The sequence below is a fragment of the Balaenoptera musculus genome, chromosome 14, assembly GCF_009873245.2.
Source record: "Balaenoptera musculus isolate JJ_BM4_2016_0621 chromosome 14, mBalMus1.pri.v3, whole genome shotgun sequence".
NCBI lineage: Eukaryota > Metazoa > Chordata > Mammalia > Artiodactyla > Balaenopteridae > Balaenoptera > Balaenoptera musculus.
Window position 1 is genome coordinate 74,950,375 of NC_045798.1, and position 17,236 is coordinate 74,967,610.

General features: G+C 42.0%; 1 protein-coding gene across 1 annotated transcript in view; it reads right to left on the reverse strand.

Moving 5' to 3' along the window:
• LOC118906741 (serine/threonine-protein kinase MARK2-like) overlaps positions 1-7,994 on the reverse strand; it is a 53,273-nt gene extending 45,279 nt beyond the window's left edge. Inside the window, exon 1 of the mRNA XM_036874305.1 lies at positions 7,303-7,994. Coding sequence (XP_036730200.1) covers positions 7,303-7,994 — 692 coding nt within the window. The remainder of the gene's footprint in view (positions 1-7,302) is intronic.
• Between the last annotated feature and the right edge of the window lie 9,242 nt (positions 7,995-17,236).

A 17,236-nucleotide genomic window follows, 5' to 3' on the forward strand; every position in this document is an offset into this window, starting at 1 on the left:
AATGAGATCAGAAACTTGTGTTCTCACTCGAAAAGGACTAGTTGGTGGTCCAGCGAATGCCCACGCCCCACCCCTGCCCAGTAACAACATCAGTTGTTGCTCAACAACATCAGTTGCTCTTTTGGGAGCAACTGACTGCAGACCACAGATCCTGAAACGTTTGCAGTGGGATTGTGTCCCTCCCACAAAATCAACTTAAAATAGTGTTAAGTCTACAGAGCAGCTCTGTGTTATCTAATTAAACAGTCCCAGGGAAGTCCCATAGAAGCCAATTTTCAACTGAGTTCACTCTTGAAGGGCTGGAAACCATCAGAGGTATCCCATTTCAAAGCATTGTTTACTGTGTGATTTTTCACTCCTTCCTTGCATGGCTTCCAAAGGATTCAAAGCAGCTACAAAGCATAGCATGGTGCCTTTTGTACTCAGTACTGGTGACTTAATGCTAAATTGAAAATTACCCGCAAGGTATTGAGGGACATGTAAAAACCATTATGGTCAAAGTTATCTTAATGATTTCTTTCCTTCTGGATTCAATGGGAAATGTTTGTTGCTGCCCTAGGCTGAGTCCAAATGACTATTGTAAATTTGACCCCAAAACCCTTAAAGGGACAAAAGTGACTGTGACCACTGCTGTATGATCACACACTTTGGATGACCACTGGAAGCGCCAAAGAACCTCCGGACTAAACAACATTGGAGACGGCCCTTGACAAATGACTTTCACGCTGGCTACATGCACTTGTTTTTATATAGTAACAGCTTTAACATATACGTGGCTCATTAATTTTAATTTTCATATAGATGAAAAGTTGCCAACTGCTAAGTGGAAAAAGCACTAAACTAAGAGCCGTGGCCGTTCTCTGTCGCTGTGAACTTGAACAAGTCACAACCTCATCAGGTCTCACCTTTTCTACCTATAAAATGAGAATAACCATATCTACCCCATCTAAGTCACCTAGTTTTTTAAAGATTGCATGATGCTTTAACCAGTTTATTTTATTTAGTAAACAGTTATATAGGACTTATTACACCCCTGAAAGTTGTATGAACTCATTTAATGAAGGAGGTACTATTATTATTATTATTCCCATTTTACAGATGAAGAAACTGAGACACAGAATTTAATTAACTGAAAACATGAAGCTGTAAATTATTAGTATCAAGAATTGTTGTTCCTTTCTAAACACAAAAGTAATTAGCATTTCTCTCACAATTCTGATTTCTATTCCCCTAAATTAATTTCCCACAGGGTCTCAGGGCTTCTTGGATTTAGCCAGACTTCATTTTCTTGCCTCTCTATGTCGGGTTTTCCTATTGTTATGGGCTGAATTGCATCTCTCCAAAATTCCTATGTTGAAGTCCTAAAACCCTGATACCTCAAAATGTGATTGTATTTGGAGATAGGAACTTTAAAGAGGTAATTAAGATTAAATGAGGTCATTAGCGTGGGCCCTAGTTCAATATGACAGAGTCCTTATAAGAAGAGATGCTTAGGACACAAACACAGACAGTGAAGACATCAGAGGAAGACATCCATGGCCATCTACCAGGGATGAGAGCTCTTAGAAGAAACCAACCATGTCGAAACTTTGATCTTATCCTCTAGCCTCCAGAATTGTAGAAGAGAAGTTTCTGTTGCTTCAGCCACCTAGCCTGTGGTACTTTCTTATGTCAGTCTGTGATGGTTAATTTTATGTGTCAACTTGACACATGGGGTGCCCAGATATTTGGTTAAACATTGTTCTGGGTATGTCTGTTAGAGTTTCTCAATGAGAATAACATTAAAATCAATAGCTTGAGTCATGCAGATTGCCCTCCCCAAAATGAATGGGGTCATGTAATCCACCAGAGGCTTGAATAGAATAAACAATGCTGAAAACATAGAATCAGCTCCCTCTGCCTGACTGTCTTCAAGTTGGGACATTTGTCTTCTCCTGCCTTCATCCAAAAACTCAAAGTAGAACTTACACCATTGGCTCTCTTGTTCTGAGGCCTTCAGACACTGACAGATGCTATGTCATTGGCTCTCCTGTGTCTCTAGCTGATCGACTATAGATCTTGAGATTTCCTACCCACAACAACTCATTCACTTAAACGTCTGTAATTAAAGGGGGAGAATCAAGCATTTATCATGAACCTCCTATAAGAACTGTACCCTTGGGTAGCCAAATACTAGATGTTGAGAAGTTTCTCTTCTTAGAAGTATTACAGATAATAAATAAACATAGAATGATAAAATTAGAATATCACCATTTTGGTTCTAGACTTTGAATATCAGTAGCTAAAGATATAACAAAAAGAGTCTGTGTACCTCCTGATGGAAGAACACACCATCATCCATGAAGTCATCTTGTTAGAAAAAAAAATTGAAACTAAATCTGGTCAAACCTTAGGTCCAAATACTAATTTAAAGAAAGACAGATGAAAGAGGAGACATTATAACTGCTATTACAGAAATACAAAGGATCATAGGAGACTACTATGAATAATTATATGCCAACAAATCAGGTAACCTAGAAGAACAAATTCCTAGAAACATGCAACCTACCAAGATTGAATCATGAAGAAATAGAAAATCTGAACAGATCAATACAAGCAAGGAAATTGAATCAGTAACCAAAATCCTCCCAAGGCCCAAGACCAGAGAGCTTCACTGGTGAATTCTACCAAACATTTAAAGAAGAATTAATGCCAATCCTTTTTAAACTCTTCCAAAAAAATGGAAGAAAATGGAACATTTCCAAACTTCTTTTACAGGACCAACTGCCCTGATACCAAAGCCAGACAAGGACACTACAAGAAAATTACAGGCCCATAGCCTTCATGAACATAGATGCAAAAATCTTCAACAAAATACTAGCAGAGCAAATGCAATAGCACATTAAAAGGATCAAACAACACCATCAAATGGGCTTTATCCATGAGATACAAGGATGGTTCAAATAAGTTATGCAAATCAATAAATGTGATACACTATATTAACAGAATGAAGGATAAAAATCATGTGATTATCTCAGTAGATGCAGAAAAAGCATTTAACAAAATATAATATCCTTTTATGATAGAGACTGTCAAAAATTTAGATATAGAAGGAATGAACAGTAATGTAATAAAGGCCATATATATATATCACATGCAAATGTCTGATTCTACACACCTTCTGCAGATCCTGGCTGTTATAATATTTTGTTATATGTATAATTTTATTACAATATAATAATTCGTATAATCGTGTATAGTTATAATAGTTCTTTTATTATAATTATTATTTTATTGTATTTTAATATTCACCTATTTTATATAAAAATTGAATTTTTGAATTCTTTTTTTTTTTTAACAATTTCATCAGGAATTTATTTTTGTATTATATGAAGGAAGGCTAACTCCATTTTACTCTAAATTTTGCAACACTTTCTTTTCCTTACCTAGTTTCTTCTTTCTCACTGATGTGAGATTTAATAATCATTGTATTAGTCAATGTAGCTTTGGTCACACTATGACAATACATTAACTCTAAAATCTCAGTAGACAACTGATTTTTGATAAGGGTGCCAAGGCAACTCAATGAAAAATGAATACTTTTGTCAGCAAATGCTTCTGGAACAGTTGGCTATCCGTGTGCAAAAAGCAAAACAAAAACAAGACAGAACAAAACCCTCCACACATTCCTCACACTCTATACAAAAGTTAAATCAAAATGGATCATCAACCTAAATATAAAAGGTAGATTATCAACCTTCTCAAAGAAAACCAAGGAGAAAACTTTTTGTTGCCTTGGGACTGGCAAAGAGTTTTTCAATATAACACCAAAAGCATAATTCATAGTATAAAAATTAGTAAATTGAAACTTATCAAAATTTAAAACTTTCATTCTGTGGAAGACATTATTAAGAGAATGAAAAGCTAAACCATGGACTGAGGTTTGAACATTTGCAAAGCACAAAGTGTTAAAGATCTCGTAACCAGAATATATAAAGAATTTTTAAAATTCAACAATAAGCAAGCAACTCAGTTTTTAAAAAACAGGCAAAAATCTGTACACACTTGACCAAAGAAGATATACTTACGTCCAACTGGCACATGAGCAGATGTTCAACATCACTAGTCATCAGGGAAATGCCACTTAAAATCACAATGAAATACCACTATACATTTTTTTAAATGACTTAAAAACAAACAAACAAACAAAACACTGACAATTTAAATTAGATCTTGGAACAGGACACTAGTTGAAAACTGGAAAATCCAAATCAAGCCTACAATTTAGCTAGTAGTATTGTAACTGGGCTAATTTCTTAGCTTTGATCATTGTACCATGGTTATTTATGTAAGATGTGAGCATATGCGGAAGCTGGGAGAAGGGTAAATGGGAATTCTCTGTACTGTCTTTACAATGCATCTCTACGTCAAGAACAACTTCAAAATCATAAGTTAAAAATATAAACAAATAAACTGGACTTTTTAAAGCCATTCTTTCTGTCCTTCATGCTACAGCTTTCTTCATGAGTTTTCCTTGGTTAGAAATACACTTGAAAACATCAGGATATATTTAGCAAACTGGATATGCCATTTAGGTATTGGTCCACCAGTTCTACTTTAAAAGATCACCTCAAGCCGCGCCCCGGAGGTCGCCGAGGACGGCGCGGTGGAGTTGCAAAAACTGCGGGTGCGGAGGAGCTGTGGAGCCGACCCCGCGAGCCGGGAGCATGAGGGCCTGGTGTCTGTGTCACATTTGTACCTGCGGAGTCATTGTGGATGGAATGGGGGAAATACAGATACAGAAACCTACAAAGAAACAACAAGGAATATACGGATGTTCTGTCGCTAATCATCTCGGTTCGGATGTGGAAAGTTCTTCTGTGCTGTATACAGAGGCACCTGTTATCTTGCCTATTGGAAGGAATATCACCAGACTGGAGCACAGCCATCTCTCCGTCGTGATTGGAGGCATCGTGGAAGCACCCCAGAGAGCAAACGTGACCATGCAATGTCCTGTCAAAGGTGTCCCTCAACCTAATGTAACTTGGTTGAAGAAAGGAGGATCTCTGAGTGACAATATTTCCTTGCTTTTCAATGGACCCCTGTTGTTGCAGAATGTTTCCCTTGAAAGTGAAGGAACCTAGGCCTGTCCAGCCACCAATGCTCTTGGAAAGGCGATGGCAACCTCCATCCTCCACTTGCTGGAGACTTTCTGGGAGCTTGGTAGCTGGACACATTGTTCTGCCACTTGTGGCCACTTGGGAGCCCGAGTTCAGAGACCCCAGTGTGTAATGGCCAACGGGCAGGAAGTGAGTGAGGCCTTCTGTGAGCACCTCCAGAAGCCGCTGGCTGGGTTCCAGCCCTGTCACATCTGGGACTGCCCCTCCAGGTGGTTCACGGGCACGTGGTCAGAGTGCTCTGTGTCTTGCGGTGAAGGATTCCGCAGTCGGCAAGTGACCTGTAAGCGCACGAGAGCCAATGGAACTGTGCAGGTGATGCGTCCGAGAGCATGTGCCCCCAGAGAGAGGCCTCTGGGAAGTACCTGCTCCAGTCACCCGTGTGTTCAAGGGCTTATTGAGCCAGGGAACCAGGGAACGCTGACAAATCTAGTGCTTTGATAGTATGATCATCTAGTATAATCATCCACTCCCTGTGGTGAAACCCATGCATCAAAAAACTAAAATTAACAAAGAGACTTCCCTGGTGGTCCAGTGGTTAAGACTTTGCCTTCCAATGCAGGGGGTGCAGGTTCGATCCCTAGTCGGGGACCAAGATCCCACATGCCTCGCGGCCAAAAAACCAAAACATAATACCGAAGCAATGTTGTAACAAATTCAATAAAGACTGCTGTATTGCTGCACGACAGTCATGAAACTCAGCTGCACAGGGACCTTACCACACCGCGCAGAGGCTGGTTCACGGGACCTTGTGATCCTCTTAATGGGCCTCTCTGTTGTAATTAACACAGGCTGCAGGGACCAAAAGTTCCCCTCGGCCCTTCTGAAAATGTTCGGGAATGGTAGTGCAGGAAGGTAATACACACTTTCTGCATTTCTGCCCTGCAGTGCAGCAGTTGTTGCTGTTGGGAGTCACTGTGCTAATTCTCTTAGGTCATTTTTCCCTTCAGTTGTTCTGACTACCTCCAAGCGCTCCATGGCTGCACGCTTGTCTCACTGGAAAATGCACAGCCCCCATTCTGTGCAGGGACGACGCAAAGCAGAGTGTGATGCATCTCTCTGGAGCATCAAGTTTATTAACTAGAATTGGAAGAACCCAGGAGTTCTTGGAACAAGAACTATCCCCCTCCCCCACCAACACGGAAGACAGAAGAGTGGGGGAGGGGAGACGTGCCCCAGGAGTGACAGTCCAGTCTCTCAAGTCTCACCCAGGTGGGGGTTGAGGGGCAGACCTGCAGCCACGGTGGCCTCGCTTTCGGTCGCCCGGGCTGCTCCGGACCATCCTCTGAGCTGGCCAGGGTCTTGGATACGATGCTTCTGAAGGCCGTGCAGAGAACACACTCCTCTTCCCCTGCACCGGGCCCCAGGGAGCGCGGCGGCCTGACCTTCCTGCCTCGGTCATCCATGGGGTTCACATGGGCTCACTTTATTATGACGCCTCATGCTGGGCAGCTTGCAACAAAGATGTTTCAAAACAAAGTTCCAGATTCTCCCAGCCACCCCTTGCTTTTTCTGGCTCTGGCCAGAGAGAGTGGATGAGGACACACTCTCAGGCTGCCCAGCGTGGGAGGACCTTCCAGTGTTGGACACACCCAGGGGGCAGCTGCTTCCCTCTGGGGCTCCAATCCTGCTGCTGCTGGAGGTGGATGTCCCAGTGCCACACTGGGGGGCTGGGCTGGGGGTGGCAGTCCTCGCCTCCAGGCTGGGTGGGGGACAGGCAGACTCACCGGTCTTCTGCCCTGCCTGCTGGTCTTCCTGCAGCTGCACATTTTTTCTGTGGTAGAGCCACCTGGTTTGCAGGGAGGACACCACAGGGCTTGGAGAAGGCTCAAGTTCACTGCCACAGAGGTCCCCGCAAGAGAAGGGCTTCAGAGTTATGATGGAGACCTCCACCTTGGGTTTCTTGGAGCTCACACTGCCTGTCCCAGTGTCCTGGATCTGGTCGCAAATCAAGCCTGGAGTCCTCACCATTGTCACCTCCAGGTCCTCTTCACAGGGTGGCTGGAGTGGCTCCTTCTGGCCCATGTTGACCCATGGATGCCTCATGAGGTCAGGTAAGGTGCCTCTGTCACTGGGGTTGAGGGCAATCATTTTTTGTAACAGATCCCTTATCTTCAAAGACAGATAAGGTGGGATGGGGTATTGCCCTTGTAGGATTTGCTTCCGCAGCTCCTGGAAGTCTTTTCCCACAAAGGGCCGGGACCCAGTTACCATGGTGTACAGCACTACTCCCAAGCTCCACACGTCCACCGCAGGGCCGCTGTAGCTCTGCCCCAGGAAGAGTTCCGGGGCAGCATAAGGGTGTGTGCCGCAGATCGTGGCCAGTTGGACAATGTCATCACACTTGTTGCTGAGGCCAAAGTCTGTAAGTTTGATATTCATGTTGGAATCAAAGAGGAGGCTCAGTGGCTTCAGGTCCCGGTGCACGATGCCCCTCCGGTGGCAGTGCTGCAGGGCGGAGACCAGCTGCTGGAACGGGCCTCGGGCCTGCGCCTCTGTCATACGGCCATGGGTCTTCAAATAGCGGTACATGTCCCCCCCGCTGAGGTACTCCATCACCACGAAAAATGTCTCCTCTGTGTCAATCACCCCCACCAGTTTTACAATATTGGGGTGATTCAGAGCCTTCAGACTGCACACTTCCCGGAAAAGTGCCTGGACACTTGAGAAGCTCTGACGCCTTTTCTTTATGACCTTCACAGCCACCTGTGTCCCGGTCAGAATGTGCCGGACCAACTTCACTTTACCGAAGGTGCCTTCACCAATGGTGTGGAGGATCTCGAAGTCATCAATATGAGCCTCCTTGCCAGCAGATTTGGCTGTGAGGCCCTGCATCATGGTGATCTGCTAACTACACTGACTGACAGCACTACCTAGCAACGCTAACTACGCTAACTAACAATGCTAACTGTACTAACAGGGCTAAGTATGCTGTCTCTACTAAGAACGCTAACTACGCTAACTGTACCAACAGCGCTAACTAGTACTAACTACACTAACTATGCTAATCAAGTATTAACTATACCAACAATACTCACTATGCTAACTGTAGAAAGAACAATGACACAAATAAAAAAGAGTAGAGAAAAGAGAAACGAAAATCAACAAAATGGCAGAAACAAGGAAAACACAAGCTAACTGTAGGTCCAAGGCCGTCAGGTCACCAAAAGCAGCTTCCTGGGCTCTAAGGACCAAAAACCTGGGCCCACCTTTCTCTTTCATAGGGCTTTGTGAAGTACATCACAATGGTGCACTCTGAGGTCAGAGCAAGAAATGGACCCATCACCGCTGGGGATACACCACAGTGGTTTTCTCACTTTTTGAGTTCAAGGCCCCTTTACACTTAGGAAAAAGGATCCCAAAGAAATTTTTCTTTACGTGTGTTATTAGATATTGGTATTCACTTTGTTATAAATAAAAATCTGCAGGATACTTCAGTGGCCTTTTTATTTCTAGTTTGAAAATGTGTAATAATTTTAGAGACCTCATAATGTCTACACTTGAAATGTTCAATTCCTTTTCCTTAAATTCTGGTCTCAAAATAACGTTACAACTTAACTGACTTCACGATACTATACAAAATGTTCTGTTGCATAAGACATGATACGGTACATTATGAAAGTCTATGAAGCTGAGAGAAGGTTTGCCAGGAAGGTCATTGAGCAGATTTCTCATCAGGAGCCTCGGAGGCCAGATGGCATGACTCAATGTACTTGAAATGTTGAAGGAAAGAAACCATCAACCAAGAATCCTATATCTAGCAAAACTTTCCTTCGAAAATGAGGGAGAAATCAAGAGTTGAGAGAGTTCTTAACCACCAGACCCGCCTGCCACAGGGAGTTCTTCAGGTTGGAGTCAAGGACCCTGGACAGTAGCTCAAAGGCTTATGAAGAAATAAAGACCTCTGGTAAAAGTAGACAGACGGGCGACGAGAAAAGCTAGTACTGTTGTAACTTTGGTTTGTAGCTCCACTTTTTGTCTTCTATTTGATTTAAGAGACTAATATATAATAAAACACACACATACAAATCAAAAAAAAAAAAAAAAAGATCACCTCTTCACCTAGAAAAGTTACTTCACCCCCACTTTAGCCTAACTTTGGGAATTCCCATCAACAACATTCTTCTTTCCACTGTAGGAAGCAATGCTGCCAGAAGCTATGGCAAGCAGAGCCTCTTCTAAAATGCCTTTGATGACTGCAGCAACATGGATGCAACTAGAGATTATTAAGTGAAGTAAGTCAGAAAGAGAAAGACAAATACCATGTGATACCACTTACATGTGGAATCTAAAGTATGGCACAAATGAACCTATCTATGAAACAGCAACAGACTCACAGACATAGAGAACAGACTTGTGGTTAACTATTAATTAACTAATTGTCATTGTTTTGCTTGCAAGCAAAGCCGAACATTTCTATAAGATTATTGGCCTTTTGCATTTATTATTCTGCTTTTTTTTGTTTTACTGATTTTTAAAAAATTAACTTGTAAAAGGTATAGAGCAAGTAGTATCCCCATGTGGCTATGGTTATAACAGTCAGCTTTTATGGAGTCTGCTCAGCCCATTGTGACTGTTGTTCTCTAGTAGCCCCACAGGTACCCACAGGTACCCTCAGGTACCCTCAGCCCTGTGTGTTCCATGTGTCCATGGGGCCCTGGTCACAACCATCTGGATTAGAAGCTTACAGCTGGAAACACTGGTCCACTAAGATACTCTGTCATGGGGACTTGGAATCAAAATGAAAAGTCAGCTTCTGTATGTGGATAGAAATGAAGACTTAGAAGGTCAGGAGCAGTTAGGTGATGGGGAAGGCAGGAAAGACAGCCTGAGAAAGAAAAGAAGGCAGCATCAGGGTAGACTGAAAAATGAGTGACAGGAGACTCTGTGGTTCCAGGACAGCTATGAGGGTACCACTTCGTTCCCTCATTCCCAATGGCTTCCTGTGCCCTGGTCCTGGCTTTCCTGAGGTCCAGCGTTGCTCCTATCCTTGGAGTCTGTGAGATACCCCCGTATCCTTATCTTCTGTTCTTTTTCTTTTGTCATGAGCCAGCTTGAGTGGATTCTATACAACCAAAAGGAAACTTGAGAATTTTGCACACATTCTTCTGATTTACCTTTGTTTATGGTGCTTGAATCCTGAATAAAAAGCTTTCTAGCTTGAATAAAGTCAAATCTAGGTCTCATTTCCTTTATAAACTTTGCTGTTAGCTTTAGTCTTCAAATAGCCATTTGCACCTCAAGATTATATAAATATTCATCTATATTTTTTGTTGCTTTATTTTTGTTTGTTTTTCTTTCTTTGTTTTTCATCTTCCCTGCATTTTCCTTCAGTTCTTATGTGGTTTTATTTTTTCCATTAAAATTTCAAATCAGTCGGATTTTTTTTTTTTTTTTTTTTTTTTGTATAAGGTGTGTAGTACTAGACGGGTGTCAATCTTTACCTTTTTCAAATGGTTAAAGAAAAAGAAGCATATGTCTGAGAAAAAGCCTTGCAATGCTGTTTCATATCTAGACTGGTCCCAATTCCTTTATAACAAAAACCTTGAATCTATCACACTTTTTCTGAAGTCGGTCCTTTGCTCTTGGCTTGTTCTGTCTTCATGAATTCCTGGACATGAAAAAAAGGAATAGGGATTGATTTTCTTCTGAGAGTTTGTTCTTGAATATTGGTACTGTGGGAGTAGAGCTTATAGTTTTTATATTCCTAATCTATCCATCTCTCTACATAAATGTCTCCCAGTCTCTCATGCCTGAAATAAATTCACTGTAATCAGCTTTTACCCTCGTTTGCTATATTCCTGGCATATAGTGAAATAAAGTCTCCTTCTTTAGAGAATAACAAAAGCAAGGACATTGTGTTCCATTTTTATGATGAGATGCATATTTCCCAAGGGGCAAAGCCCTCATTTCAAAGGATTGAATGGATGGTACTTGTAAAAACTTTCCAGCTGCTTAAATGCAGGGCACTGACAAAAGTCAGCTCAAACTATTAGTTGGCTCTGAACCCACAGCATGTTCATTTGATTGCGAATTGGACTAGCTTTTGCTCATTTGAAGCTCTTGCCTCTCAGCATTTTGTCCTACGAGGGGAAAATGTGTTAGCGGTCATGTTGGCCCGCAGCTCGATCTGCCGAATACGAGTGTACACTCCCGTGGAAGGCAGCCCCATTCTCACAGGCATGTTTTCAACAATCGGGTGTGCAAAAAAGTGGGCTGCGTCTGTGCCACTTTGCCTCTTAATCTACGGGCACAACCCCCATGGTCTCATCTTTCTGTGAATATTTTGCCTCAGAATCTCATTTAGCTCTTATTCCACCTCTTTGTGAACAGTTCTCTTTCTTCCTGCTTCCTCTTCCTCTTTAACCACAATACAGAATGAAAGTACAATTCACATTTCCCTTTTACATGCATATATGATTACTAAATAGTACTCCCTTTTACCTTTTTAAAATTTGAAATGGAGAGAGAATTCCCTGGTGGTCTAGTGGTTAGGACTTGTGCTTTCACTGCCAAGGGCTGTCAGGGGAATAAGGTCCCACAAGCCATGCAGCGCAGCAAAAAAAAAAAAAAAATCTGTAAAAATTTTGTTCAAATTTTTGAAAAATGCAAAATGTCGAGAAGTCTGTGACCAAGAGAAGGGCAAGAGGGCAAGACATTGTAGGCCAAAGAAGCTGCAGGAGAGAGAAGGTAGCAGGATGGGGATGAAACTTATGCTGTAACTTGAATTCCTCAATAATGATATGGTCCTAATGTGGATATGAGTATGGGTTTTTCTTTTTCTTTTCAAATTTTCTGTAAAACATTTCTTTAAGGTTTGATAAAGAATAAGTTTGTGTTGTTTCTGCAGGCTGGAAGTATCCTCAAATATCTACAAATTCCAATAGCAATAAGGTACCACAAAGGAAAAAGGAGACTATGAGAGTAACCAGTCAAAAGGAAGGTTCTCCAGTTGAGTTAGAGAGACCTGTGGCCTGGCCTACCATGGAGGAGAGAAGTCACCAAAGAAAGCCAGAGAACAAGATTGGAAAGCCAAACTGGGTAGTTAAGAATAACTGGGGTAGGCAATGGGACCTATGGTTGTGTAAGTGCATTGAACTGACCCTATGAATCTAACTAGACCCCTTAAAGATGGGGTCTATAGAGAACCAAGCTAAGCACAAAATGGGTGCTTACTTTATATTGGTAGGATGGTTGTTAAAAATGGCGACGAAGGGAGATTGGTCTGGCTGTTATGTACAAAATGGATTGAGAGGGGAGATTGTAAAGGCAAGCAGATCATGTAGGAATGTGATGTGATGATCCCAACGTGGGACAAGGAGGTGTATCGGCAATAGGAATGGACGGGTGGACTTAAGACCAATCGGGGATTAATAGGATTTGGTGACTAACTCCACATGGGGTGAGAGAAAGAAAGTGATATATAGACGGCAGTTCCTAGGTAGGGAGGTAAGGCCATGTGGAGAAGTGGTTAGGAGCTCAGTCTTTAAATCCAAACAAACCACAGTTTGAACCCCACATCTACTGATTACCAGCTGTATGACGTTGGGAACGATCTTACTCTTTCCAATCCCAGTTTTTTTCTTCTATAAAATAGCAGAGTTATGAGAAATAAATGAAATGTAAAGTACTTTTAATGGTGCCTGGAAGAAAATACATGTTCAGTGAAAGTTAGCTATTGTCATTTTCCCTCTGTTCCACCTACCCATCAAAGATTTTCCAGAAGGAAGATGGTGGTCTATTTTGCCATAGAAAAATGACCATTGGTTCCCCAAATGGTCCAAGCCAAAAGAATATAACAGTGTGTTTCAGTGGTTACCATGCTCACAGCTGCTCATCATGAAACTTCTCCTGCAGATAAATCAGGCACCTAGCTGACATATAATAATCACTATTGACAAGAAGGAAACCAGGTTCGTGTCATAGCATGATTTATTTGCCCTTAGTGGGAAACTGTCACTGCCAACTTGCTTTCTTTTTGGAATCCACAAATGGAAACCTTAAATTCACCTCCTCATATTCAGTGAAAAACAAAACAAGTTCAATACTAAAATAATTGTTTGGGGTTGAAGTTGATCAACTTTGTTACTGTTATCAACAATCCTGGCATAAGTGTAGTGCATCATATTATATTTTCAAGAGTATAAGCTGGTATCTACATTGGCATCCCTTTAAAAGTCCTTAACTCTCATACCACTGACCAAAGTCCAAGCTTTTCTTTCTGTCTTAACACCAATACCACCTCTGATCTCACACACACACACACACACACACACACACACACAGAGTCACTACTCCTGATGTGAAAAACACAGCTCTGTCTTTTTCTGAAATTTTACTTCCTGGTTTTGATTAACTGAAAAGAGTCAAGACAAAGTTTTGATAAATGGCAGGAGGCAGATGGTGCTAAAACACGCTCTTCTGGCCAAGGAATGGCCTCAATTTGAGAACGTAAGATAAGAAACAGGAAATGAAAAATGAAAATAAAAATCTCCCCCAACTGTAAAGTGTATTAATGGTCAATAACCTTCTGGAGATGGTTTCTCTTTAAACATCCGGAAATAGGTTCTTGGTGACTTCCTGGCTAGTTGAGCACAACTTTTTGTGAGATACAGGACCAGGATCCACACAAATGTAGAACAAAGTTAAATAAGTCACATTTTCTCAGTGAGTATTAGTTCTCTTTCTTTCTTTTGTTATTCCCCTTAAGTTAATAGAGACTATCTCTATCTCCGCAGAAAAGAATTTTGTCAATTACATTTAAAAAATTTATTTACATACTTATTCACTCAACAAACATTTATTTTTAAATGCCTATTGGATTTGAAATGACTGAAACATATTTTTATTTTTCCCTTTTTCTGTCCTCCTTATGAGATGACTAAGGAATATATAGAGAAAAGGCCATAGAAGTGTGACTATCCAGGGAATTCCCAGGTGGTCCAGTGGTTAGGACTCTGTGTTTCCACTGCAGAGGGCACGGTTCAATCCCTGGTCGGAGGACTAAGATCCTGCAAGCCATGCAGCATGGCCAAAAAAAAAAAAAAAAAAAAAAAGTGAGACTATCTATTAGCGACTACTTGAGAAAATGGAAGAATGTCAATAATCCAGGTAGAAGAAATCAACTGAGAATCCCCACAGCTCACTTTTAGTGAGGTGACCTTTCCTCCCGGTTGCCCGGTTCTAGGGCAACCTAGAACCGGTTGATGGTTCTAGGTTATGCGCATAGTCGTGGAGTAATTATTGATAGGGCTCCCAATCATTCTCCAGACGTGTCCCAGTTTGGAGGTTGAATTATATGGTTTCCATATGTAATTTCATTTGGGAAAATCCAAGATATGTGTTAGGGACAAATACTTACTCTCTACTCCTCATGTCCCCCACAGGGAAGAGGATTTCCATACCACTCCCCAGACCGGAAAGTATGGGGCAAATACTTCTGGCTTCTCTCTGCCCCCTCAACTTCTCCAAATGGAAAGAGGACTGCAAATGGGAAAGGACTGATCTGATTGCTGAAGTTGGGAGAAGGAGCTGAATATGCTCAGCTCTGTTTTGGGGCAGGGGAAGGGAGCGTTTCTGTTAGATCTGGTTGCTAACACAGAGGGCACACTTTGGTCTGCTTGCCACTATGTGGAGCCTGTGGTTGCCCTTCTGTTTCAGTGGCAGGTTGAATAAATCTGATTAATTTGTCTAGGGGACGATGTCAGTTAACCCAATAGGCCTCAGATCCACATTCTTCAATCAGCTTAATCAGTAATATATTGACGTTTTGATCTTCATTTTTTCGTCTCCTATGTCTTATTTCTCATTTGGTTCCAGCTTTGGGTGGTGATGTTTATTGAATTCCCAAGCCCCAATGTCTTGTTACTTTAGCTAGGACACTGAGGCACGGGCCCAAGGGCTGACCTTGTGGATTGAAATAAAATGTGGAGATTGATGCTTCTGTTCTGAAAAGGGCAGGAAGATAATATTTTAGCCTTGGTGTGAAGAGCTGCAGCTTGCCTTAAACTACAGAGTCACAACTTGACCTAATATTCCAAGGAGACTAAGACAGGGATTAATTCACCAAAAAAGAGGTTTTGAGCCCCATAAGGACTCACTGGAAACAGGCAGAGCATCAGTATACAGGTCTTTCTGACTTTCTTCCAAGAAAGTATGGTAAGGTTACTCTCCACTGTGTGGTGAGATTTACAGGCATGCTTTGCCTGTTCAGAGGAGACCTGAAATTTCCTATCTGTGTTAGTTAGCAGGGGTGTGAATTGCTCCAATTAGGGGATACATCCAAAGCCACATGCCCCAATCAGCATTATCAGAACTAAAGCTCTTATTCTGTTCTCCATTTGTATTTCTCAATTGGTTTCAAGCTCAGAAATGGGATATTATTGATGGATTCTTCCTCTCCATTACCAATAACTCAGATGTCCAAACAGATATACCAGGAGTCTATCATTTGTAGGGTTAAAAAAGATTAACTGTAGGTTGAAAAGCCCCTCCCATCACACAGTTTCTAGTCCTTCTCTCAGGGCCTTGCTAATTATGAAAGAACAGGTGAGGGTGACTAGATATGTAAGGAAAATATCTAATATGAAACGAAAGGGAACAAACCAAGCAAATAAAAAAACACAGAGGAAGAAAGACAATGAAGGAAAGAGAAAAAAATTTTTTAAATGATTGAAGTGCACAGAGACAAAAGAGAAGATATTGCATTCATGAATAAGAATGGGAAGCGATAGAAAAAGAACTTTTGAAATAACAAGAAAATGCTCTTGTAAATTAAAACTATTGTAGCAAAAATAAAAATTCAATAAAAGTATCCGGAGAGTTTGACATAAGTGGAAAAGGCAGTTGCCTCAAACAGTCAGGGCCCAGTTTATACAGCTCTCCTCTCCCTGGCACACTGGGAACTGTCACCTCAGAGGCAGAGGAAGCAAGGCCGTGACAGTGAATCCTCGGGCAGGCCCCGTGCAGAGCGTGTAGGTGTCTGTGGTTCATCTGCACATCTCTCTATCCATAGGTAGTGTGGGCTTATCCCATACGGAAATGTGTACCAAGGAAACAGTTTGCTTTTTAAGAATGATACGTCCTCCTTACCCCCAGAGTCTTCCACTGCCACTTAGTGTTCTTGCCTTCTAAAGACACCAGGCATGATGTGCCATGACATCCGTCTCCTATGCTTCACCATCAGTGGCCAAGCAGAGCCTTAAGTTGGATGTACGGGAGGTGCACACGGTGTACCGCTTTCCCTTCCGTGCACCAGATGACTGACTTCCCTTGGCAGGATGCCAAGTCTAATTGGGATCCATGAGAACTGTCTCAGGCCAGGGCTGCCCTAATCGCTTCAGGAAGGAGGGTCAGCCCTCCACCTCATGTTCATCCTGAATGGAGTAACTTGTGGGCTCAGGATCAGCCAATACCCAGAGGTTGATGTCCATTCAGTCCCATGGAAGCAATATTCAGAACGGCAGAGGGTAGGAGAGAAACTGAGCTGAGCTGGTCATTGCCTGAGATTGAGCCAGCCACCAGGACCACTCAGGGCCCTTGCACCCTAGCAAAGGTAGAGGCGAACATATTTCTGGAATGCAAGGGTACCTGTCCTTTAGCTTACCCAAGGCATAGGGTTTGGATACAGAAGGGTAAATCCCCAATAAAGTTGCTTCCTACCCAAAAAAAAAAAAAAAAAGTATCAGGAGAGAGGCTGAGAAAATCTACCAGAAAAAAAAGGAATGTGTAGTTGAAGCAGTGGAAAACAGGAGAGAAAAGATGAAAAGTTTAGATCAGTCCAGAGGTCCGACATCCTGATCATAAGAGATCCAGAAAGAGAGACTAGAAAGAAATGTAGAAGAGAAAAAATACAAAGAACTAATTCAAGGGAATTCCCTGACAGTCCAGTGGTTAGGACTCCTTGCTTTCATTGCTGAGGGCCCAGGTTCGATCCCTGGCCGGGGGACTAAGATCCCACAAGCCGCATGGAGTGGCCAAAAATAAAATAAAATAAAATGAAAACACACCAAGAAGATCTCTGTGAAATTTCAGAACACTGGGTACAAAAATGAGATCCTAAGACCATTCAGAGAGAGGAA